The 26,483-nt window shown below is 41.8% G+C and overlaps 5 protein-coding genes across 5 annotated transcripts; all 5 read right to left on the bottom strand.

The window, feature by feature from the left end:
- Positions 1 to 1,466: 1,466 nt before the first annotated feature.
- Positions 1,467 to 2,411, bottom strand: LOC115457421 (olfactory receptor 1009-like). The gene has a single exon (XM_030186840.1). It carries the CDS (start codon positions 2,409 to 2,411, stop codon positions 1,467 to 1,469), a length of 945 nt encoding a protein of 314 aa, XP_030042700.1.
- A 5,805-nt stretch (positions 2,412 to 8,216) lies between these two features.
- Positions 8,217 to 9,161, bottom strand: LOC115457420 (olfactory receptor 1019-like). Its single transcript, XM_030186839.1, has one exon. It carries the CDS (start codon positions 9,159 to 9,161, stop codon positions 8,217 to 8,219), a length of 945 nt encoding a protein of 314 aa, XP_030042699.1.
- A 4,271-nt stretch (positions 9,162 to 13,432) lies between these two features.
- On the bottom strand, positions 13,433 to 14,377 carry LOC115457419 (olfactory receptor 1019-like). The gene has a single exon (XM_030186838.1). The coding sequence runs from the start codon at positions 14,375 to 14,377 to the stop codon at positions 13,433 to 13,435; it is 945 nt and encodes a 314-aa protein (XP_030042698.1).
- A 2,996-nt stretch (positions 14,378 to 17,373) lies between these two features.
- LOC115457418 (olfactory receptor 151-like) lies at positions 17,374 to 18,354 on the bottom strand. The gene has a single exon (XM_030186836.1). It carries the CDS (start codon positions 18,352 to 18,354, stop codon positions 17,374 to 17,376), a length of 981 nt encoding a protein of 326 aa, XP_030042696.1.
- Positions 18,355 to 23,993: 5,639 nt separating this feature from the next.
- Positions 23,994 to 24,929, bottom strand: LOC115457417 (olfactory receptor 226-like). Its single transcript, XM_030186835.1, has one exon. The coding sequence runs from the start codon at positions 24,927 to 24,929 to the stop codon at positions 23,994 to 23,996; it is 936 nt and encodes a 311-aa protein (XP_030042695.1).
- Positions 24,930 to 26,483: the final 1,554 nt, after the last annotated feature.

Genomic DNA, 26,483 nt, shown 5'->3' with positions numbered 1-26,483 from the left:
GCTAATAGCAACATTAGTGCATGACCTGAAAATAAAAAAAAAATAATAATTGAAAAAGCCCTTTTTTAGGGACACAACAGAAATGGGCTTAGCGCACAGGAATATCCCATATTAGGACATGCTAAATCCATTCAGTAGCTCGTCTTAGTAAAAAGGCCCTGCAATTAGGTCCTCTGAAGAAACATTTTGGGCCATCAAGCTGAGTTCCTTCAGACAATCCAGTTTTAGTTCATTATTTAACGTAATTAGTATTCGCAATTGCCTTTACTGAAGGGTTTCTTTCATTTAACATTATTTTGATGGTGAGCAATTTTCAGGTTACAATGAGTTGAGATGTGATCTCTCAATTTTATCATGCAAAGAACTTGAATCTGAAAGCAGAGTAATACCTGAAATTACAGCAGCATAAAAAGACATTATAATACGTGAACATACAAATCACCAGAGTCCTTCCTTTCTTGCCTCAAATCCTTCCTTTCTTGCCTCAAATCCTTTCACGTTGGTCCAATGAAAGGCTTCATGACTCAGTCAGTTCCAGTTTTCTCCATGATCTACATAACCACTAACTTCTGCAGTATTTTCGGACAAGGAAATAATATCACAGCACCTCTTATCTGTTTCCAGTAGATGAGACTCTCCATTTTTTCCCAATGATGTCACCTCCGGGTGCCTGGAACACAAGTCACCTCTGGCCCTTTAAACCTGGGACTTCATGCATGCGTGTGTCCTAAGATGCAAGCATCTGCCAGGAGCATGTGGAAAGAGAGGTGTGCCAGGCTGGAGGAGGCTGTGGGATACCAGGGGCAGTACACAGATGGCTGGGAACACAGATCCTGACACTGGCTTAGATTTCAGAGGCCTTCACAGACTCACGGAGGGGCGAGGTGAGCTGGGGTGTGGAGGCACAGCACCGACTGTGACAGCTACTTCATTATCTTGACTTTAGAAGAAGCACAAAGTCCAATAATACCCTCAAGCAGTGAACTTTATTTTGTAACAAGAATACTTTTTTTGATAGCTGGTGCATTGGTCCGAAGAGATTTCCCTCTATCCCCAAACCATAAAATAACTCTATAGTCTGAATTCAACTATAGCTGATGTTCAGACATTCAAAGATCAATTTCGTTCATGGGCAACTCAAAAGGTGTCCTGTAGGGAAAGATCCCAAAGAATGTAAATTTGGATATGATCAGCATAAGTAAAGGGGTCCATATTCAGACAACGATGGTCAGGATGAAAGGAAAACAATAAAACCAGGTTTACAGATCTCAAGTAATAAGACATTTATTTCTCAATTTGCAGAATCCTAGAAAGACTTCAATCTCCACCCATTCTGCTTCTAATAAAGCGACATCTATAATAAACAGTACTCTAAAGATGACCTGTTGCACTTAATTTCCACCCAAGGATATATTTACTTCTTCGAGCAACTCAATGTTTAAACCTTCACTAACAGTGAAAATATTTTATTGACAATCAGGAATTTGCTTTCTGTTGAAAACTTTCCTTATGGCGTCTTTCACCTGCTTGTTTTTCAGGCTATAAATGATGGGGTTAAACAGGGGGATTAAAACATTATACAGCAATGCATAGAACTTGTTGTGATCCACTGATTGTGTGGACGTTGGTCTGATATACAAACCTGTCAGAGTAACATAGAAGAGAATAACGACCATGAGGTGGGAGGAGCAGGTGGAGAAGGCTTTGCGCCTCCCCTCTGAAGAACGGATCCTCAGGATGGTGGAGATGATGTAGACGTAAGATGTCAGAGTTAACAGAAAGCAGGGCAACACGAAAAGCACAGCCACAGCATATGAGACATATTCAATAGTGGAGGTGCTGGTACAGGAGAGTTTCAGCAGTACTGAGACATCACATAAGAAATGGTTAATCACATTGGACCGACAATAAGAGAAATGTGACATAAGGACAGTGTGAGTCATTGGCTCCAGAAACCCAAAGATCCAGGTTCCTGTGACCATGAGAATACAGAGTCTTGGATTCATCATTACTGAGTAATGCAAGGGGTGACATATAGCCACATAACGGTCATAAGCCATGAATGTAAGAAGCAGAAATTCATCACATATTGAGATCATGAAAAAATAAGTTTGTGTAAAACACCCAACTGCAGAAATATGTTGCTTCTTTGTTAAGCAGATGTCCAGCAGTTTGGGGAGAGTGACTGAGGTGCAAGAAATATCCAGTATGGACAAGTTACAGAGGAAAAAGTACATGGGGGTGTGGAGACGAGGGTCCAGACATGTCAAGGTTATTATAGTGAGGTTCCCCATTAAGATGATCAGGTAAATCAGTAAAAAGAAAAGGAAAAGAGGGATTTGTAGCTCAGGAAATTCAGAAAATCCCAGAATGATGAATTCTGTCACTGAGGTGTAATTTTCATCCTCCATGGGTCCTGGGAACAAAAAGGGAGGCAAAGGAAGAAGTGACAGAGAACTCATTCTGTGAAAGTCAAGCAACAATTTAGATGAGAATTAAGACATCAACATGGGCTACCCATTAAAATAGATTATTTTACTGTTAACCCCAGTTAATAGTTACCAGGTCTCATGATATTTTAGCATAGATCCCATTTTATACAATGAGTTAGTGGTAACATAACACGTATACCATGTTGATAACTATCCCCCTTAATGTCAAAATTGAAATATGATGGGCTATAATTCCTATAATTGAATAAGCTTATGGAGATGTAATAAGCCAAGAACAATCAAGTCATCCGAGTCCCTTCTATAGATGTCCAAAATTCTTGGCTTCTATAAATCTAAAGGCACAACCAGCTTCCAGATCAAAAATCAGCAAAAAATGATACAGGGCAAATAGTATTAATTTATTATTTTCTAACAGTATCATCTGAAAGGAACACCTATATGGCAAAAGCATACCATGAGAGAAATGTCATATGTTTAAGCATTTGTCCATCAGGAATCCTATGTTCACCATGCAAACTGTGTAAAAATTCAATAATTCAGTAATATATATATAGAAAAAGTCTACTGGGTGATACTCTTTCAGTGGCATCAGGTTTTCCTTAAATATTGACAGCTGGGAGCTGAGTAAGATCCAGGTACTCAATGCTGGGCCATGTCTGGGTTAAATGAAGCCACAGGGAGGGGTGATTTATAGCCCAAAAAAGGAGTAGGGAAAGACGGCTCTTCTCAAACAACGAAGAAGACGTGGATGGATTGAACGCTTTATTGCAATTCGTAGGGAACCAGTGCACCTCCACCTTTTCTGTGGTTTTCTTCTCTCCTCAGGGGTGATTTATAGCCCACCACCCACAGAACTAACCGGATAAAGCCAGGACAGTTTAACCTTTACCTGTCCTCACTTTATTCGTTAGATATTCGGATTCCAAGCTGAAAATCATTTCTATCTGAATAAATTCTGGGACCACCTTGACTCTGTTCGGGCAGTGCCAGGGTGGTCAGAGCCAATATTTAGTGCCAATACCAGCTCAGCGTGGTTTAACCGACCCGGAGCCTTTCTTGCCTAATTACTCCACACTGAATATTGACCCGATTGCTTTTAAACATGTAAAATAGAAAATTAAAATGAACTTCCCTTTGGAAGGAGACTCGGCATGAGAATAACTCAACAGTAGCATTCTTTTGACGTTGCCTTCATCAGGGTCATAAACAAATACAATTGAAATTCTGTTTTAACAAGCTCATAGCAATTAAAAAAAGAAAACAAGCTATTTCTCTTCAATGAAAGCTCTGGTGTGTTTTGAAACTCTTTGGTGATTTCTGATGGGGAAGCTGGTTGTGCCAACAGTAAAGGATGTTGCAGATCTGTAGAAAATATTCTTACATTTGCTGATGAAAGACTTCATGACTTCTTCATCTTCTCACAATGAGAGATACTGGGCTTCATATATGATCATAAGATAATTAGTAACTTAGGGATTACAATGTCTGATAATATTTCTTACCTCCAGGATGAGCGATGGGACTGAACCAGCTCTGATCACATACTCCTCAGCTCTCAGTATATTTATACTCATTGCAGGTCCCTCTGAGAAAGGTTCCCTAAAGTTCATGATGAATAATCATAGATCACCCAGCAGAAATTCTGTATTACTCTTTCATTAATGAAGTTTATGTGTTTAAGTCATAGGCGCCAATGGAAATGTAATTTCTATTGTGTTTGGCAACCCCTAATGATTTTGAAATGGTCTAAGTTAACACCAGCATACAGCAGAGTGTACCAGATCTCCCAAAACATGCAGAAATTGAGTGTGTCCTGAATGCTTTTATTAACCAGGAAAATTCTGAAACGAATGCAATAAAAATACCCCAGGAGGAGCCTTCTTAAAGAAGGCTGTTGCCATGTGCACTCAACCACCTTTCTTGACCCTTTGAAAGGTTAACTTCAGGCCATTCCACCATTTCCTGCGGGAGTACAGGGCCCAGTACCCCACATCAGCATCAACAGTTTCAGAATTAACTGCACTGGCAGCCCACCAAGAAAAGCAGGAAACACCTGGCTTCCATTCCTGCCCCCCCTCCCTCTGTGTCTGCCCCAGAGTGCTTCCCTCCATTTACTCCAGGGGGAGCTCCTGCCCTTCTCTGATGGCAGCTAACTCTCTTCTACTGTCCTAGATGTAGTCAATTGAAGAATTCCCTCCCTGATGTTTGTGCTGCACCTCCAGGGCTCAGCAGAGAGAGAGGGGGGGGGGGGGCTGTGGTTACTTTGCTGGAGCAGCTACTAAGTAGGTGGCTGTCATAGGGGGGCAGCTCCATGGGCCGGGGTGAGCATACAGAGGTTCTGGCATGGTAGGGGCAGCTACAAGATCTGATGAACCTCTTGCCAACTGCTATTGAGTGTGAGGGATCCCCACCATCTCTCACCACACAGCCTTTAAAAACACCTCCACCTCCTTGGAACTCTCCTCCTCTTCCTCTCTCTGGGATCTTTCTTGTTTCCCCCATATTTTCCTCTTAGACTGCACTTCCATCCCTCATCTCCCCACTTTGACCATTGACCATTGTTAAACTGAATAAAGGTATAATACAATTGTTATAGCTGCTGTAATGTTTTTTTCCTTGAAAGGTAGAGTCCCCATCAGCTAAATGCAAAGCAATTCCTGCAGGTTATAGGTCATATAGATAAAGGGCAGAGAGCGAGCTCTGTATTCAGTGTGGAAACCTATTCTGAAAGGAACCCCCTCTCTATGCCTGGGATCTGCCTAGGTGCACCTCCGGACTGTGTCACACAGACCAGTACAGAAGGTCGGGCAGGTGGGGCAGGGACAGCTCTGACCATAGGGAAAGCCCTTGCAGCCAACTTCCCCTCTGTTATCTTTCCTGCTGTTAGCAGAGCTCAAGAATTCAGTGTTCTTTTAACATAAAAATTCAATGTACATTTGTCATAAAACAAGCAATCCTGCATTGAATTTTCAATCGGACTTTGAAGGGAGGATTTTTTTCAACCGATGATTACTTTTTTTTACCGTGTGCTCTAGAATTTGCTGAATTTTGCAGATCGGTTTCACTGGTTGGCCACAGTACTATGAGGTTTTTTGATTAGTGTATCAGAGCCAGTTCTTTCATTCACGGAGTGTTGTGGGTGTGCATCACAGTTATTGAGTGAATCTGATCTGTTATCGTTTTACTTTGTCAGCAAAGTGTACAGTTTCAAGAATACTTTTGCTACAGGGGAACAAATATGGAACAGAATTTGTCAATAGAGGAGAATGTTGCGGAGGTTAGTTTTCTAACAGGGCTTGTAAGTGAAATGTCAAAAAAATGTTCTTATTATGTAAAGGCAACGTGAGGTACCTATGTCCCTTTATAAAATAAGTGTGCAAAATGATTCCCAATAGCACAGAGTTTCTCCTGCTCTGAAGACGTGCATGTACTCTGCGTGTACTCATATATTTTATGAAATATATTTATATATTTCTGGATTTAGCTCATGCCCTTCCAGCAATTTGTGTTTTGATCCAACTGAATGTGAAACAACATCTTTGTGGGTGGTGTCAGATTAATGATGTTACAATAATCTATATGAGATAAAGCTGTGGCCTGCAAACTTTGATCAATAAAGAAATTACTTTATAGTACATAAGCACCGCCATACTGGGAAAAGACCAAGGGTCCATCAAGCCCAGCATCCTGTCTCCGACAGTGGCCAACCCAGGCCCAAAGAACCCGGCAAAAAACCCAAAAAAACAAAACAAAAATTTAAATGAATAATGTTCAATGGACTTTTCCTTCAGGAATCTGTCCAAACCCCCTTTAAACTCAGCAAGGCCAACTGCTGTCACCACATTCTCTCCGGCAACGAGTTCCAGAGTCTAACTACGCGCTGAGTAAAGAAAACCTTTCTCCTATTTCTTTTAAATCTAGGATTTATTTTAAAAGGAGGCACCAAGAATTTGAGTAAGTAGCGGTGCTGAAGTCACATACATTATGACCAGGGAAAAGAAGCCATTTACTCGTGCAAGTAGACATGTAAAGTCAATGGCATGTCCTTTGCCATTGGGAATACACGTGGGCACAGTGCATAAATAAAAGTGTAGATAACTATCTTAAAATCTAGGTGCATTCTGTAGAAATCAAGGTGCTGGCTTGTGCATCAGCTCTAAGGCCTGCAGGGTAGGCATCGGTTCTGCTTAAAATAGATGCCTTCTTTTAAAATTACCCTCTATTGGCTTAATCAGCTGTAGATTGCATGGCTACTGTCACTGACCACCAGATGGGTGAGTTCTTGGACTGCAGCTGGGCAAGTACCGTTCCCTCAACCCAAGGGTCGGAGCATCTCAGCTGACGGCAGCCGAGTACTTCTTGAAGAGAGCAGTCTAGCTAATGGCTCTAAAAAGAGCCCTTGGTGGCAGGCCTGGCAGAACCTGGAGTAAGGCAGGAACAGTCGGCGGTAAGGCTGGAGAGAAGGCAAGATAAAGACAGAGAAAAGCAAGGCTAGAGGCAGGGCAAGCTGAGGCTGGAGACAGGGCTAAGCAGGCTAGGCAAGGCAAGGCAGGAAACAGGATGAGGCAGTCCAGGAAAAGGCTGAATGTAGGAAGACCTGTTGCCAAGGTAATGAAGAGGATGGCCAGACTTTCTAAAATAGGTCTCCAGCCCAATGATGTCACCTCCGGGTGCCTGGAACAGAAGTCACCTCTGGCCCTTTAAACCTGGGACTTCATGCATGTGTGTGCCCTAGGATGCAGGCGTCTGCCGGGAGCATGTGAAAAGAGAGGTGTGCTGGGCTGGAGGAGGCTGTGGGATACCAGGCGCAGTACACGGATGGCTGGGAACACTGTGAAGGCCTCTGAAATCTAAGCCAGTGTCAGGATCTGACTCACGGAGGGAGGGGCAAGGTGAGCTGGGGTGTGGAGGCACAGCACCGACCGTGACAGCTACTTGATCCTTTAGAAGAAGCAGAAAGTCCAATAATACCCTAATATCTAGGTCAGACTCAGCACGTAATCTGGGCCCTGTCATTGGATATTTGGCAGTTTGATGGCATCTGGAAGTTCTCAAGGTGCAGCTGAATATCAATGCCTGGCTCAGACAGGACCCTTCGTTGCTTTGTTAAATTGCTTTCAATATCGGCTTGATTGCATTTAAATCCCATCCTCAAAATCAATTATTCCAAAACCTGTCCTGGGGGAACCCTGGCCAATCAGGTTTTTAGAATATCTGCAATGAATATGCATGAGATCGATCTTCATACATCGCCTTCTTCATATGCAAATCTATCTCATGATATTCATTGTAGATATTCTGAAAACTTGACTGGCCGTGGTTCCTCCAGGATGGGTTTGGGAACCCCTGCTCGAAATAATTCCCCTTACTGGTTGCAGAACATTAAATAAAATAGAGGGACGTGCAGAGCCCTGAGAACCCCCAAAATCTATAGACCAAGAATTAGAAAGGTGGCACCCATCCAACTTGTGGTGCCCTGCCAGTAAGGAAAGAAGCAGTGAAGTAACGATCAATATGATGAAAGGAAAACAATAAAACCAGGTTTACAGATCTCATGTAACAAGACATTTATTTCTCAATTTGCAGAATCCTAGAAAGACTTCAATCTCCACCCATTCTGCTTCTAATAAAGCGACATTTATAATAAACAGGACTCTACCTGTTGCATATAAGTTCTGCACTTAATCTTTAATTTCCACCCAAGGACATATTTATTTCTTCGAGCAACTCAATGTTTAAACCTTCACTAACAGTGAAACTATTTTATTGACAATCAGGAATTTGCTTTCTGTTGAAAACTTTCCTTATGGCGTCTTTCACCTGCTTGTTTTTCAGGCTATAAATGATGGGGTTAAACAGGGGGATTAAAACATTATACAGCAATGCATAGAACTTGTTTTGATCCACTGACTGTGTGGACGTTGGTCTGACATACAAACCCGTCAGAGTTCCATAGAAGAGAATAACGACCATGAGGTGGGAGGAACAGGTGGAGAAGGCTTTGCGCCTCCCCTCTGAAGAACGGATCCTCAGGATGGCAGAGATGATGTAGACGTAAGATGTCAGGGTTAGCAGAAAGCAGGGAAACAAGAAAAGCACAGCCACAGCATACGAGACATTTTCAATAGTGGAGGTGCTGGTACAGGAGAGATTCAGCAGTGCTGAGATTTCACATAAGAAATGGTTAATCACATTGGACCCACAATAAGAGAAATGTGACATAAGGACAATGTGTGTTGTTGGTTCCAGAAACCCAAAGATCCAGGTTCCTGTGACCATGAGAATACAGAGTCTTGGATTCATCATTACTGAGTAATGCAAGGGGTGACATATCGCCACATAACGGTCATAAGCCATGAATGTAAGAAGCAGAAATTCATCACATAGTGAGATCATGAAAAAATACACTTGTGTAAAACACTCAACTGCAGAAATATGTTGCTTCTTTCTTAAACAGATGTCCATCAGTTTGGGGAGAGTGACTGAGGTGCAAGAAATATCCAGTATGGACAAGTTACAAAGGAAAAAGTACATGGGGGAGTGGAGACGAGGGTCCAGACATGTCAAGGTTATTATAGTGAGGTTCCCCATTAAGATGATCAGGTAAATCAGTAAAAAGAAAAGGAAAAGGGGGATTTGTAGCTCAGGAAATTCAGAAAATCCCAGAATGATGAATTCTGTCACTGAGGTGTAATTTTCATCCCCCATGGGTCCTGGGAACAAAAAGGGAGGCAAAGGAAGAAGTGACAGAGAACTCATTCTGTGAAAGTTAAGCAACAGTTTAGATGAGAATTAAGACATCAACATGGGCTACCCATTAAAATAGATTATTTTACTGTTAACCCCAGTTATTAGTAACTGTGCGTCTTAACAGTAGCCAACGTTGATAACATCCCCCCTTAGTGTGAAGAGTTTCAGTCTCTGGAATCCAGAGCTAATATTGTGATGTCATAAAGCCTCATTTCCACCAATTGGAGAAAACCTCATCACTGATGTCATAATGGCTTGATCATCCTATACTCGGCTCACTTCTGATATTGTGATGTCATAATCGAACGGGGTGCCCAAGTTTTCATGAGGTCGTCCTCGCAGGACGTCCCGGCAAAGGGGCAGAGAAACCTGTATTATTGAAACAAGATGGGCGTCCATCTTTCGTTTCGATAATACGGTCGGGGATGCCCAAATCTCAACATTTAAAGTATTGAACCAATTGCTTTAAACATGTAAAATAGAAAATTAAAATGAACTTCCCTTTGCAAGGAGATTCAGCATGAGCATAACTCAACAGTAGCATTCTTTTTGCAACTTTGCCTTCATCAGGGACATAAAGAAATACAATTGAAATTCTGTTTTATCAAGCTCATAGCAATTAAAAAAAGCAAGCTAGTTCTCTTCAATGAAAGCTCCTGGTGTGTTTTGAAATTGCTAAAAATAAATTGCTGAATTATTGAATTTTTAAAACAGATCTGGCACAATGATATATGAAATGTTTTGCACATAAATTTCCTGATGACTAAATGATTAAAAATATTCAGACAGAAATTCAACAATATTTAACCATTTCTTTTGGCTGCCATGTCTGTCTGTTGATATTGAGTTACACTTAACCCTAGTTGTGCTGCAGAATTTCATCAGTGATCACTGTGACACCATCTGGGAAGCACCAGAGCAGAGGCAGAATCGGGGTGGACCCAGACGTTATCCCAGCAATGCTGCCTCTATAGTTAATGGAGGAAGTACGACCAGATATATTGCAGTCCTGCCTGGGCTAAACCTGGATAGCTTCCAGAAGCCACCGATGATCCAAATATTTAGTACCAGTGACTGAATATCTCCCTATGGAATTTCTCTAATGCTAAGCCTAGGAATACAGGGATACCTTTCAGATAAGATATACCAGGAGCATTTTGCACTGTATCACTTTCTGGTGATTTCTGATGGGGAAGCTGGTTGTGCTTTTTGATATATAGAAGCCTTTTGTCTGGCCAACAGTAAAGGATGTTGCAGATCTGTAGAAAATATTCTTACATTTGCTGATGAAAGACTTCATGACTTCTTCATCTTCTCACAATGAGAGATACTGGGCTTCATATATGATCATAAGATAATTAGTAACTGAGGGATTACAATGTCTGTTAATATTTCTTACCTCCAGGATGAGCGATGAGACTGTACCAGCTCTGATCACAAACTCCTCAGCTCTCAGTATATTTATACTCATTGCAGGTCCCTCTGAGAAAGGTTCCCTGAAGTTCATGATGAATAATCATAGATCACCCAGCAGAAATTCTGTATTACTCTTTCATTAAAGAAGTTTATGTGTTTAAGTCATAGGCGCCAAGGGAAATGTAATTTCTATTGTATTTGGAGTGTGGTAGCCGTGTTAGTCCACTCTTAAGGTAATCAATAGAAATCAAACAAAATAAAACATGGAAAAGAAAATAAGATGATACCTTTTTTATTGGACATAACTTAATACATTTGCTTATTTCCGATCTGACGAAGAAGGGCAACCTTCGAAAGCTAATCAAGAAATGTATTAAGTTATGTCCAATAAAAAAGGTATCATCTTATTTTCTTTTCCATGTTTTATTTTGTTTGATTTCTATTGTATTTGGCAACCCCTAATGATTTTGAAATGGTCTAAGTTAACACCAGCATACAGCAGAGTGTACCAGATCTCCCAAAACATGCAGAAATTGAGTGTGTCCTGAATGCTTTTATTAACCAGGAAAATTCTGAAACGAATGCAATAAAAATATCACAGGAGGAGCCTTATTAAAGAAGGCTGTTGCCATGTGCACTCAGCCTCCTTTCTTGACCCTTTCAAAGGTTAACTTCAGGCCATTCCACCATTTCCTGCCGGAGTACAGGGCCCAGTACCCCGCATCAGCATCAACAGTTTCAGAATTAACTGCACTGGCAGCCCACCAAGAAAAGCAGGAAACACCTGGCTTCCATTCCTGTCCCCCCTCCCTCTGTGTCTGCCCCAGAGTACTTCCCTCCATTCACTCCAGGGGGAGCTCCTGCCCTTCTCTGATGGCAGCTAACTCTCTTCTACTGCCCTAGATGCAGTCAATTGAAGAATTCCCTCCCTGTGCTGTGGGATGTTTGTGCTGCACCTCCAGGGCTCAGCAGAGAGAGAGGGGGGGGGGGGCTGTGGTTACTTTGCTGGAGCAGCTACTAAGTAGGTGGCTGTCATAGGGGGGCAGCTCCATGGGCCGGGGTGAGCATACAGAGGTTCTGGCATGGTAGGGGCAGCTACAAGATCTGATGAACCTCTTGCCAACTGCTATTGAGTGTGAGGGATCCCCACCATCTCTCACCACACAGCCTTTAAAAACACCTCCACCTCCTTGGAACTCTCCTCCTCTTCCTCTCTCTGGGATCTTTCTTGTTTTCCCCATATTTTCCTCTTAGACTGCACTTCCATCCCTCATCTCCCCACTTTGACCATTGACCATTGTTAAACTGAATAAAGGTATAATACAATTGTTATAGCTGCTGTAATGTTTTTTTCCTTGAAAGGTAGAGTCCCCATCAGCTAAATGCAAAGCAATTCCTGCAGGTTATAGGTCATATAGATAAAGGGCAGAGGGCGAGCTCTGTATTCAGTATGGAAACCTATTCTGAAAGGAACCCCCTCTCTATGCCTGGGATCTGCCTAGGTGCACCTCTGGACTGTGTCACACAGACCTGTACAGAAGGTCAGGCAGGTGGCAGCTCTGACCATAGGGAAAGCCTGGGATTTCGTGCATGTGTGTGCCCTAGGATGCAGGCATCTGCCAGGAGCATCTGGAAAGAGAGGTATGCCAGGCTGGAGGAGGCTGTGGGATACCAGGGGCAGTACACGGATGGCTGGGACCACAGATCCTGACACTGGCTTAGATTTCAGAGGCCTTCATAGACTCATGGAGGGGCGAGTTGAGCTGGGGTGTGGAGGCACAGCACCGACCGTGACAGCTATTTCATTATCTTGACTTTAGAAGAAGCACAAAGTCCAATAATACTCTCAAGCAGTGAACTTTATTTTGTAACAAGAATAATTTTTTTGATAGCTGGTGCATTGGTCCGAAGAGATTTCCCTCTATCCCAAAACCATAAAATAACTCTATAGTCTGAATTCAACTTTAGCAGATGTTCAGACATTCAAAGACCAATTTCATTCATGGGCAACTCAATAGGTGTCCTGTAGGGAAACATCCCAAGGAATGTAAATTTTGGATATGATCAGCATAAGTAAAGGGGTCCATATTCAGATCACGGTGGTCAGGACATTAAGCCTGGTTTAGAATATCTAGGTCAGACTCAGCACTTAATCTGGACCCTGTCATTGAATATCTGGCAGTTTGGTGGCATCTGGAAGTTCTCAAGGTGCAGCTGAAAATCAGCGCCTGGCTCAGACAGGACCCTTCCTTGCTTTGTTAAATTGCGTTCAATATCGGCTTGATTGCATTTAAATCCCCGCCTCAAAATCAATTATTCCAAAACCTGTCCTGGGGGAAACCTGGCCAGTCAGGTTTTTAGGATATCCGCAATAAATATGCATGAGATCGATCTTCATACATTGCCTTCTTGATATGCAAATCTATCTCATGTATATTCATTGTAAATATTCTGAAAAAACTCCAGGACAGGTTTGGGAAACCGTGCTCGAAATAATTCCCCTTATTGGTTGCAGAACAACATTAAATAAAATAGGGGGAAGTTTCCTTGCAGCGAATTAACTATCAATACTATGAAAGAAAAACAATAAAACCAGGTTTACAGATCTCATGTAACAAGACATTTATTTCTCAATTTGCCAGAATCCTAAAACGACTTCAATCTCCACCCATTCTGCTTCTAATAAAGCGACATCTATAATAAACAGGAGTGCAAAACTTATGTGCAACAGGTCATCTTTAATTTCCACCCAAGGACATTTTTACTTCCTCAAGGAACTCAATGTTTAAACCTTTACTAACAGTGAAAATATTTTATTGACAATCAGGAATTTGCTTTCTGTTAACAACTTTCCTTATGGCGTCTTTCACCTGCTTGTTTTTCAGGCTATAAATGATGGGGTTAAATAGGGGGATTAAAACATTATACAGCAATGCATAGAACTTGTTGTGATCCACTGATTGTGTGGACGTTGGTTTGACATACAGACCTGTCAGAGTTACATAGAAGAGAAGAACAACCATGAGGTGAGAGGAACAGGTGGAGAAGGCTTTGCGCCTCCCCTCTGAAGAACGGATCCTCAGGATGGCGGAGATGATGTAGACGTAAGATGTCAGGGTTAGCAGAAAGCAGGGAAACAAGAAAAGTACAGCCACAGCATACGACAAATGATCAATAGTGGAGGTGCTGGTACAGGAGAGTTTCAGCAGTGCTGAGACATCACATAAGAAATGGTTAATCACATTGGACCGACAATAAGAGAAATGTGACATAAGGACAGTGTGAGTCATTGGCTCCAGAAACCCAAAGATCCAGGTTCCTGTGACCATGAGAATACAGAGTCTTGGATTCATCATTACTGAGTAATGCAGAGGGTGACATATCGCCACATAACGGTCATATGCCATGACTGTAAGAAGCAGAAATTCATCACATATTGAGATCATGAAAAAATACACTTGTGTAAAACAACCAACTGCAGAAATGTGTTGCTTCTTTGTTAAGCAGATGTCCAGCAGTTTGGGGAGAGTGACTGAGGTGCAAGAAATATCCAGTATGGACAAGTTACAAAGGAAAAAGTACATGGGGGTATGAAGACGAGGGTCTAGACATGTCACAGTTATTATAGTGAGGTTCCCCATCAGGATGATCAGGTAAATCAGTAAAAAGAAAAGGAAAAGGGGGATTTGTAGCTCAGGAAATTCAGAAAATCCCAGAATGATGAATTCTGTCACTGAGGTGTAATTTTCATCCTCCATGGGTCCTGGGAACAAAAAGGGAGGCAAAGGAAGAAGTGACAGAGAACTCATTCTGTGAAAGTCAAGCAACAGTTTAGATGAGAATTAAGGAATTGAAACTGAGGGGGGAAGGTATCAACATGGACTACCCATTAAAATAGATTATTTTACTGTTAACCCCACTTATTAGTAACATCATGGATCATATTTCAAGCCTCATATCTGACAGAGGGAATACAATGTCTGATAATATTTCTTACCTCCAGGATGAGCGATGGGACTATACTGGCTCTGATCACATAATCCTCAGCTCTCAGTATATTTATACTCACTAAAGATCCCTCTGAGAAAGGATCCCTGAAGTTCATGATGAATAACCACAGATCACCCTGCAAAAATTCTGTGTTACTCTTTCATTAATGAAGACTATGTGTTTACATCATAGGAGCCAGATCTGTGGGTGTCGGGGGTGATGAGCACCCCCAGTATCAAATGAGTTCCTCCACTGTGCCAAGGGAAGTGTAATTTCTATTGTATTTGGCAACCGCCAATCATTTTAAAATGGTCTAAGTTATCCCCAGAACACAGCAGAGTGAACAAGATCTCCAAAATGAGCAGAGATTGGTTGTGTCCTGAATGTTTTTATAAGCAAATATTCTGCAACTAAATTGAGCTGAATATTCAGCCTCACATGTTGCTGTGTTAAGGCAGATAAATATCTGACCAAAACTACATGGGCAACTTGACGAGGTATCTTTGGTTGTTTTACGGTTACTGGCAATGTCTTGGCCATGACACGTTTGGTGTACAAATGTGTGGAGGACATCAGGCTGATGGTGAAAATTGAATTCTGGGTATGATAAAAGCCACAGTACTTCTTCAGAGGGTCCCAACGAGTTTATCGGTCATATATCACCACTCTCCAGTAGGGTGAACTTCACAGAACAGCAACATCAAGAGGCAGCTAGTGAGGGTCAGATTTTCTAAGTCCATCACCAGTGTGGGCCTCATACTTAGTGCAGTGGCTGCTGGGTAAAGTGCCAACACTTGTTACGTTCATTTAGCAGAATTATTTTTTTTAACTTATAAGGCATTTTCAGCAGCACATGTTCAAAGTTAGACCTATTTCCAGTTCTACACTGTTCGTCTTTGGAACAGTCTACCAGTGCAGATTTGTTCTTTGAGGAATTTATTTGCATTTAGGAAGATGTTAAAAAAACATATCTGTTCTCTTAATTTAATTTTTTGTTTTATTGAATTTTTGTTGCCTCAGTTCATCTTGTTGTTATGTTGCCTTGAATTCCTTTGGAAAGAGTTGGTGGGTTAAAAAAAACCTGATAAAATAACATAACATAACATATTTCAAAGGCCAAATTTTAAACTTATAACTTATCAACGTGGGCTATTTTACCACACATCCCATTTTATGCGATGAAACCTAGTTACTAATAATGGGATTAACAGTAAATAACATGTCTTAATGGTTTCCCACATTGAGAACCTTCCCTTTAATTGGCTGAATTTTGCTGCTAAAAGGACAGGGGTCATTGGCAACTATGGACCAGCTCTAACCCCACCTCCAACAAGGTGTATCTCTATAACCCACCATCATAGGTCACAGAGGTCAAACTTATCTGTCTAAATGCTGGTAAATGTAAAAAAAAAAAATCTTATGTAGGTGGCATTGACGCCAATTGCATGAATCTTGTTGAAAATCATTCTTTGTTTATGTTGGGAGAAAAAAGAGGGTTTAAGGAGACCCTCAGCCTGTGCAGCAGGAAGATAGAAAATGTATATATATCCATTGAATTATGGGTTAAGAAGTTGTAGGCGAGATAATTTTATTGCATGATCTTATTACAGAAGTGACCAGCAGTAACTGTGAAAGACACAATCAGCACATTAAAGCACAGAAAATGTACTTTTGACCTAATGTTTAACATTTTTTAACTGACTTTTCAAACAAGTCAATACACAATAGTAGAATGTGCTGTAACCCTCCCCCAGAGTATTCCTACCCAAATGATGCTTCCAAACTAATTCTTACTGCTGTATGCACTTGAGGTGCCAACAATTCCAGAAAGGGTTTCCATATTTTCATAAAACATTTTTTAACTGCCCTCCCTATGGTTTTCACTAACATACACTCTAGTGCAGACCTATAATTATTTTGCAAAACCATATGCATGAATTGTTGAGAATAAAGTGGACTCATCAATTACTGAGGTTATCAAGGACTTTTTCTCTCCATCCTTCCTAATCCTTACCCCTCCTTATCTCTTTCTCTTTTATTCATACTATCTTAGTTTACCTCTCCATATTCAATTTATACATCCCTAACCCCACTATTACTAAGTTTACTACAACTTGTAATATTCCCCTTCAAAACTTTGTAATTCTAATTACTATGTAAGCCGCATTGAGCCTGCTGTGTGTGGGAAAGCGCGGGGTGCAAATGTAATGAATGAATAAATGAATGAACGAATGACGTTTTATGCAAACTCACTCCCAACATAGTGCTTAACTGGACCCACAAAGCTTCCCAAAAACACTCAATGCTGGGGCAAGTCCGTGTAACGTGAACTCTTTGCCAGAGGACGTAGTAACAGTGGTTAGCGTATCTGGGTTTAGAAAAGGTTTGGGCAAATTTCTGGAGGAAAAGTCCATAGTCTGCTATTGAGACAGACATGGGAAGCAACTGCTTGCCCTGGCATTTGTAGTATGGAGTGTTGCCACGATTTGGGTTTCTGCCAGGTACAAGGGCGGGACAAATTGCTTGTTCTTTTGGCCGCTGTCGGTGACAGGGTGCTGGGCTCGGTGGACCCTTGGTCTGTCCCAGCATGGCGATGCTTATGTACTTATGTAATGCACTATTTATTTCTAGGATAAGCAGCATAAAACCTGTTTTACTGTTCTGTGATCTTGCAGGTACTTGGCAATGCTTATGTTCTTATGCATAAGTGTATGCCCAACTGAAAGTCATTGAAATGTTGGCAATAAACCCTTATGGCATATTGTCAGTTTATTGAACCTTTACTAAAATGGAAAACGTTCATCTGAACACGAGAAAACCTCTTTCTGTTGAAAACTTTCCTTATGGCTTCTTTCACCTGTTGGTTTTTCAGGCTATAAATGATGGGGTTAAACAAGGGGATTAAAACATTATACAGCAATGCACAGAGCTTGTTTTGATCCATTGACAGTGTGGACGTTGGTCTGACATACATAACTGCCACAGTCACGTAGAAGAGAATAACAACCATGAGATGGGAGGAACAGGTGGAGAAGGCTTTGCATCTCCCCTCTGAAGAACGGATTCTTAGGATGGCGGAGATAATGTAGACGTAAGATGTCAGAGTTAACAGAAAGCAGGGAAACATTACAAGCATAGCCAAAACATACGACAGATGTTCAACAGTGGAAGTGCTGGTGCAGGAGAGTTTCAACAGTGCCGTGACATCACAGAAGAAATGGTTAATCTCTTTGGTCCCACAATAAGAGAAACCGGAGAGAAGAACAGCGTGAGTCACTGGTTCCAGAAACCCTATGATGCTGGTTCCTGTGACCATGAGTATACAACGTTTCTGATTCATGATTACTGAGTAACGCAGGGGGTGACATATCGCCACATAACGGTCATAAGCCATGACTGTAAGAAGCAGAAATTCTCCACATACTGAGATCATGAAAAAATACACTTGTGTAAAACACCCAACTGTAGAAATATGATGCTTCTTTGTTAAGAAGATGTCCAGCAGTTTGGGGAGGGTGACTGAGGTGCAACAGATATCAAGGAAGGACAAGTTACAGAGGAAAAAGTACATGGGGGTGTGCAGGCGAGGGTCCAGGCACGTCACTGTTATAATAGTGAGGTTTCCCATCAGGATGATCAGGTAAAACAGTAAAAACAGAAGGAAAAGAGGAATTTGAAGCTCGGGGAATTCAGAAAACCCAAGAATAATGAATCCCGTCAGAGTGGTGATATTTTCCTCATCCATGGGTCTTGGACAGGGAAGAGATGGAAAGAATGAAGAGATGTTAAGAAACAGACAACTCATTCTTGGGAACACAAGTTCTGCCAATATGGAATGTGTTGCCCACTAAGATATAGCGCATAATTTCAATATACTGATCATGAAACTGGAAAAAGACATTATCTTATGACTCACAATTGGGAAGATAGTTGATATAACCATGCGATTAGTAGATAGATAATAGGAAATTTTATTGAATGATCACATTGACCTGTCCACTGAATTAATATAGTCTATCAATACAACAGTGGTCCGTATTTCACTGTAATGTTGGCCAGCATTGTCACTTAAGATGAAATCCAGGCCATCATTTGCTGAAAAAGTTTCTGAAATCAGACGGGCAGTTCTATAGATGTAAAGATATGGGTCGTTAGGATGAGTTATAGAATTAAAAAAAATTCCAAGCTAAGTTGAAACTTACTTGGCTTCCAGTTTTACAGTATTAGAGATAGGTGATGGCTGTTTTTTTTTACAAACACTGACTATATTTGCACCCGTCAGAGCTAAAGTACTGGCTTTAAAATCTGCATCCTGTTTTTAAAGTGAGCATTAGACACCGCCAGACAGGCATTAACTGTTTGAGCGCTGGAACACTTACCCCCCTGTTTACAAAGCCGTGCTAGCAGCTACTGGTGCAATAATGGCGACACAGCCTATTCACTTTGGGCTGTGTCAGCATTGCTGCACAGCTTTGTAAAGGGGGGGTGGGGGTGTTAGATATTCCTTCATGATTTCAGAAACCAGCAAAGAAGCTGAAAAAGTCTATTGAGTTTTGTAATTGGTCACAATAAGCTTCTTAGCACAGGTACGGGACCCTTTAATACAGGAGGGTAGGCGATGAAGCAGCTCAGTCACCCCTTGGGGGTGGGGGCACCACTGCTTAAGAACCCCTGCTCCAGTTGTATATTGTGACTTTCATTGCACTGTTCAAACCCCTTCTGATTGTTTTCAGTCCAGTCTGTTTTGTAACACATATCTTTATAGCAAGTTATTGTAACAACCCCCTGGTAGCAATCCCTCTGGGGTGGCGGTAGGCTCCCTTCAGCAGTCCAAAAACAAAGTCCTTCCAGACCACACAGCTTTTAGTTCAAACCTGTTTATTCCCCCTCCTCCACAAAACTCAGTTGCAAGGGTGAATGTCCCATTCAGTTCCAAAACATAGCACAAAGAAAAAACTCTGCATTTAAATCCAAGTTCTCCCAGTTCCAACCTCCCAGGACACAGCTACTTGACTCCTGTGACCACCCACTGCCTTCAATCCCTGCAACTCTGCCCCAGAGTATGATCACAGTCCATGTCAATTGGTTCCTCCCTCCTAACTCTCCTTCCTCCAAGCACTCCATTAACTCTGCTTCTCTGCTAGTTTGTTGGTTAGAGCCTTCCCCTTCCTCCCAGGTGGGAGGAATCTTGAACTGATTTCTGACCCAAGGGAATTGAGCTTTGTCATGACGGCTCCCCCTTCTGGCCCTTGTCTGCCATAGCAGCTGCTCTTTCCAGTCCTTACCTCCCTCCCTCCCTTCCACCTGGTGTCCCTAACAGGTTTTGGAACCTACCATCCCGATTCCTTCTCTCAGGGTCTTGTGGGGAATGTAGTCTGGCCCCATACCTCCTCCTAACCTGCTTAGACCCTCCAACCTCCTTACAGTATATAGTGCAGCTTTTGTTTTTTCCTCTTGTAGATCTTTCCACTCTGATCAAGCTTTTGTTTAATTCATTGGATTCATTCTGAGTTTGGACTTATTTATTTTATATATGAACTACCATCAACAACTGTAGCTTTGTGATTACTGCACAAGACCTAAGGGACAGTCTACATCCTACGTGGAACTATAAACAAGATAAATGAATAAGCATATGAAAAATATTAACCTATCTTACTTTTGTTTCATTGAACCAGATGTTATGATGGTTTAAGTTGCTCAGCCATAAGAAAATCCCCCTTTTCATGCATTTAGAGCACTTTTCACTGAGCACTATTTTCACCTATTTTTTGTATATGGTTTTATTGTTTAGATTATATTTTTGAATAAAGATACATTTTTTGATGCAAACAGCATGTTATATTGTCTTCAGTTTTTGATTAGTCTGTTTTATTGACACAATATTGTTATCTGTCAGTCAATTTACTGTGGTGATTTGTACAAAGTCTTTGTAGAAATCACCACAAGTCTTGATGCTCTTGCAGTATAATCAAATGTCAAATTGGAAAAACAAATCAGTCTTTTTAATTCCATTTTTTTCATTTTATGTAATTTTTTTTATAAAATGCAGAGTCTAAAAAAGGAAGCCACACAAAGTGTGGAGGTGCACTCAATCCCCACGAAACAATATAGAGAGAAAAGGAGAAGAGGGGGGGGGGGGAGAAATAGACTCTTTCCTATCTATAGGGGAGACGTATATTTGAAAAAAGTACCGTGTTTCCCCCAAAATAAGACAGTGTCTTATATTAATTTTTGCTCCCAAAGATGCACTAGGTCTTATTTTCAGGGGATGTCTTATTCGGGTGTAGTAGGGGGACTGTGGCTGTCGGGAACGGTATTGAAGTGGGGGGCGGTATCCTGCAGGAGTAGGCCGTGGCTCGCCTATCTGCCCACAGTGACCGCAGGACTCGAGCGGAGCAGAGCCGCCCTGGCCAGGCTGGGAATGGAGGAGGGGTATGAACTAGGGAAGGTAATGGAATGTGGGGCTGGGCTGCTCTGGCTGGGGGTCTCGGGAGGTTGTTAGAGGGCTTAGGGCGCAGGATCATCCCTACCGTATTACAAACGATAAAAACAAATTCAACGGTAGCTCCGTTCCCCGTTGGTGGCGCTTTATGCGCTCCTCCTGTACATTCGCAACACTTTCCATCCTTCTAGTCTGACTTAGCTCTTGGGCGATGGAGCAGCGCCGAAAGGGCTCGGTTACTCATTTTCTTTTCTTTCATTATTTCTGCAAGGGGGATGTTTCTTTTCTTTCCAGGCTCACTTACCGGTAGTTGATCTTCACAAAAGCGTGAAGGAGGATGGTAGGAGTCTGCTGGACGATAGATTTTCCACCTCAGTCTTGTTTCTTTAATGTTATTTCGTCTTTGGGTTGCAGCAAAAAAAATTAAGGTTTCTGTGTCCATGTCCCATCGGGGCCAAACAAAAACTTTGCTAGGTCTTACTTTCGGGGGAGGCCTTATATTTAGCAATTCAGCAAAACCTCTACTAGGTCTTATTTTGGGGGAAACAGGGTATAATATTTATTGGAACAGGTTGACTCAACACAGCCGTGTTTCGGCGCCGTAGCGCCTTCTTCAGGAGTCTTCCAACGGTATATCGAGTGCTTGAATGATTAATACTCCAAGATAAACCAATTTCAAAGAAAATGCAGTTCCTTCTCTTCCACAGCAGTGGCAGAGATGCATACAGTAAGCGTGGCCATAGTAACACATCCCACGTGTATAAGGTAAACACAGTTCACAAAGGGGCTTCCTAAAGGAAAAGTCCATAGACCATTATTAAATTGGACTTGGGGAAAATCCACTATTTCTGGGATAAGCAGTATAAAATGTTTAGTACTTTTTTGGGGATCTTGCCAGGTATTTGTGACCTGGATTGGCCACTGTTGGAAACAGGATGCTGGGCTTGATGGACCTTTGGTCTGTCCCAGTATAGCAACGTTATGTACTTATGTACTTGGGATTCTAAATGGAATCTTGCTGCTCTTTGGGGTTCTACATGGAATTTTCCTACACTTTGAAATTCTGCATGGAATCTTGTTATTCTTTAGAATTCTAGAATCTTGCTACTCTTTGGGGTTCTACATGCAATGTTGCTACTCTTTGGGTTTCTGCCAGGTACTTGTGACCTGGATTGGCCAATGTTGGGCTTGATGCCACGTAAGAGTATACACATGACAAAACGGAGCTACCGCCCGACTACTACATGGCTCTTGTGGTAATTTCAATTTTTGCACGCGTCCGATATGCTGACACAGGCAAATAATGCCATCAATGATGTATGTAGGGTAAAGGCACTTTTAATCATTACACAGTGAAATAGGGATTCACAACAATTTGAGATGTAAATGTCTTGTGTCCTCCCTTCTATGTGTTTTAATCTCGTGAATGTGCATTTTGATGTTATCAATCTGCTGCAGAAGGTATTCACTTTGTCTCACTTACAGTTTCCATGTATTGGAGACAGAAAAATTAAATTCATCACATAATAATAAAAGACTTCTCTTTATTAAGGACAGAATAGATGAACATTGATGTCCTATAGCCCCTGGTACAAAATAAGTATCTGAATGTATGTAAACCGCTTTGAATGTAGTTGCAAAAACCTCAGAAAGGTGGTATATCAAGTCCCATTTCCCTTTCCCTTAATATGCAGAACAGTAAGGAGTTAATTTTATAAAGTCATTTTTGCTCACGTGAGTAAATGGTCTCTGGCAAAGTACACGCGGTCATATAATTCCACGTATTTTACAGTGCTGATATTTTAAAAGAGTGGAGTTTGGGAGGAGTGAGCTGGACTTGGATTATAAAATATGCTGATTTCTTTGCATTCTTCAGTCTGTATTTGCAATGCCAGTGTGATTTCTGCAGTTATGCTGTGATTTATTAGACAAGTAGGCACCTATTCATTTTTATAAAATTTGCACCTGAAAATAGGTTTAAACTAGCTGCCCCCTTATAAATTCACCTTCTACATGTGTAGGTTTATGTGCAGTTGCCACTAAGGGGTAACTAATGGTTAGTGCAGTGGCCTGAGAACCAGGTTTGATTCCCACTTCAGCTCCTTGTGATCCATTGCCCCAGGCCTCAGATTGTGAGCCCAGTAGGGACAGAGAAAGTCCCTGCATATAATTTATTTATTTAGATTTTGTTCACACCTTTTTCAGTAGTAGCTCAAGGTGAGTTACATTCAGGTACACTGGGTGATTCTCTGTCCCTGGAGGGCTGACAATCTAAGCTTGTACCTGAGGCAATGGAGGGTTAAGTGACTTGCCCAAGATCACAAGGAGCAGCAGCGAGATTTGAACTGGCCACCTCTGGATGTCAAGACCGGTGCTCTAACCACTAGGCCACTCCTCCACTCTACTTTGGCTGTACCACAGAAAGGCGGTATATCAAATCCATGACCCCTTACCCTTTCACAATTTGGCCACAAACACTGCACTTAACCCTCTAGTGACGGCTGCTGTAGAGATAACTGCCTTATCTGCCAATTTTCTGTGGGCAATATCCGGATAATACCACTGATCATCCTGAGACTATCCGGATAATGTCACTGAAAATTCTTATAAATGACCTTGAGACTATGTGGATAATGCCGGGGAGGTGCGTAGGCATTCTTCATATAGTCAACGCTTTTTACCCACTACCCATCTAGCTATGCGGATTAATTTAGGCCACTAAAAAGTCTGTGTTAACTTAAACCACTGCACAATTTCGGATACTGGCTGAATTTCGCCGTTATCTAACTGTTCATGGTGGTCATCACAGTGTCGTTTGCTACCTGGAAAGCAGCTCTGAGTATGAGGAATACATTCAAACACCGGCATTAAAGAAGACCACTGATTATTGGCCTGACAGAGGAACATTTTCCATACTAGAAAGGGTTAAACACTGACTCTCAGTAAATTAATTTCTGTAAAAAAACTTTCCTTATGGCTTCTTTTACCTGTTTATTTTTCAGGCTATAAATGATGGGATTAAACAGGGGGATTAAAACATTGTACAACAGAGCAAAGAACTTGTTCTGATCCACTGACTGCATAGACGTTGGCCTCACATACAAGCTGGCTGTAGTCCCATAGAAGAGAATAACGACCGTCAGGTGGGAGGAGCAGGTGGAGAAGGCTTTGCATCTCCCCTCGGTGGAACGGATCCTCAGGATGGCCGAGATAATGTAGACGTAAGATGCCAGGGTTAAGATAAAACAGGGCAAAGCCACAAATACAGCCAAAATGTAGGTCACATAGTTAAAAGTAGATGTGTTAGTGCAGGAGAGCTTTAGCAGGGCAGATGGGTCACAGAAGAAATGGTTAATCTCATTAGACTCACAGTAGGAAAAATGAGAGAAATGGTAAATGAGTCCCACAGGATCCAGAAACCCCAGAATCCAAGTGCCTGTGGCCATCAGAACACAGAGTCTCAGATTCATAACCACACTGTAACGCAGAGGGTGACATATCGCCACGTAGCGATCATAAGCCATGGCTGTAAGCAGAAGAAGCTCTTCACACATTGAAACCATAAGAAAATACACTTGTGCAAAGCATCCATTTTTGGGAATAGCTCGTTTCTTTCTCAAGAGGATGTCCAGCAGTTTGGGGAGTGTGATTGAGGTGTAAGAAATGTCCAGCATGGACAGGTTGCAGAGGAAAAAGTACATGGGGTTGTGCAGATGAGGGTCCAGGCACGTCACGGCTATTATAGTGAGGTTCCCCATCAGGATGATCAGGTAAATCAGTAAAAACAGAAAGGAAAGGGGGATTTGCAGGTCTTGATGTTCAGAAAATCCCAGAATGATGAATTCTGTCACTGTGGTGATATTGCCAATTGCCATTCGATTCTGGGAGGAAAAGAGATACAAAGAATGAGATGATGCTGAGGGGCCCTTTTTACAGAACAGCGGTAAGCCCAACGCTCGCTCTTCCGGGACTACCACCGGCCTAATGTTGCCACTGGCGGTAGTCTTCCGGGACAAGCGTGTGTCATATCCGGGGGGAAAAGAAAACCCCCAGAAATGGCTTACGTGGCGATAACCCTGCAGTAATCAGGTATCGCCGTACGCTGCCTTTTTGCCACCTTAAATTGGGTGATGGTAAGGGCTCCCCTCCACATGGCCATGCGATAAGACTTCGCTTAAGGCATGGCCATGTGTGTCTGGGGGCTTTTTTACCTGCTGTGGTAAAAATTGCCCCTGTCACTAGCGCAGGGCCCTTTTTCCTGCATCTTGATAAAAGAACCACGAGTATAAACATAAACATATTTTATGTGTGAACCATGTGACCCCACTAAGACAAACAGAATATCTTTACCGCTGCTTTTGACTCCTAACCACTACTCACTTGCCCTGTACCCTTTTATCCCCACCTCTTTAATTCCCTTACCTCTTAGTTGTTCTGTCTAATTGTCCTACTTAGATTGTAAGCTCTTTGAGCAGGGACTGTCTTTTTCTTGTATGGTGTACAGCGCTGCGTATGCCTTGTAGCGCTATAGAAGTGATAAGTAGTAGAAGTATCTTATGTATGAACCATGTGACCCACTAAGACATACAGAATGTCTTTGCTATATTTCAATTTCCATTTATTCATTCATATTTCAGTTACCCTAACCATACTGAGTTACACAAGGCATAAAAATAAATTTTGTATTCTATTCTATTTGCAAGGAGCCTGGGAAACATTCTCAAATGAATTTACATAAAATGTGTTCATTATTTGTCTGTAGTGTTGACCAGTTGAGTCCAATTTTCAAACCTTCAAACTTGCACGTTGGGTTGAATCTCTTGGTCTTTCTTTCCCTGTGTCGTCTTCTATGAATTGAAATGAAACCCTTAGATCACAGAGGGCACAATTACCGAACCACCTCCTCAGGCCCCCCTTTAGATTGTGAGCCCCCCCCCTTAGATTGTGAGCCCACTAGGGACAAAATGTAAAGTGCTTTGATTGTAGCACAGAAAGGCAGTATATCAAATCCCATCACCCTTTTCCTTTCGGAGATGACCCAAGCTTACCCGGCTGAGTCTCAGCTTGGAATGATGGATGCCCACGTTGTGTTGTCTTCAGGAGCACTGGGAAAGTTGGGAATCAGACCAGGCGAAGGTTACTGTTAACACTTTTATCTTCAGGACTTATTACCCGCCTAATCCCTTAATAAGGTTCAAAGCGAGGTAACAAAAGAAATTACTGGTTCAATAGAGTGAATGCTGGTTTATTTCTCTTTCTTTTTAAATATTAATGTTATTTAAATTGTGAACTTGGATCCTTATAATTATGGAGTGAAAGAGCATATATCTCTTCTTTCCTTATTTCTTTCCGATTTCATATTATTCTTAAGCCTTTTCACGGTTGAAAGTATAAACTGTTATAGTAATCGGGTAAGAATCTCACAGGGC

The sequence above is a fragment of the Microcaecilia unicolor genome, chromosome 14 (genome assembly GCF_901765095.1).
Source record: "Microcaecilia unicolor chromosome 14, aMicUni1.1, whole genome shotgun sequence".
Lineage (NCBI taxonomy): Eukaryota > Metazoa > Chordata > Amphibia > Gymnophiona > Siphonopidae > Microcaecilia > Microcaecilia unicolor.
Note: the sequence above shows the minus strand (reverse complement) of the source record. Positions and strands in the feature narration are given on the sequence as shown.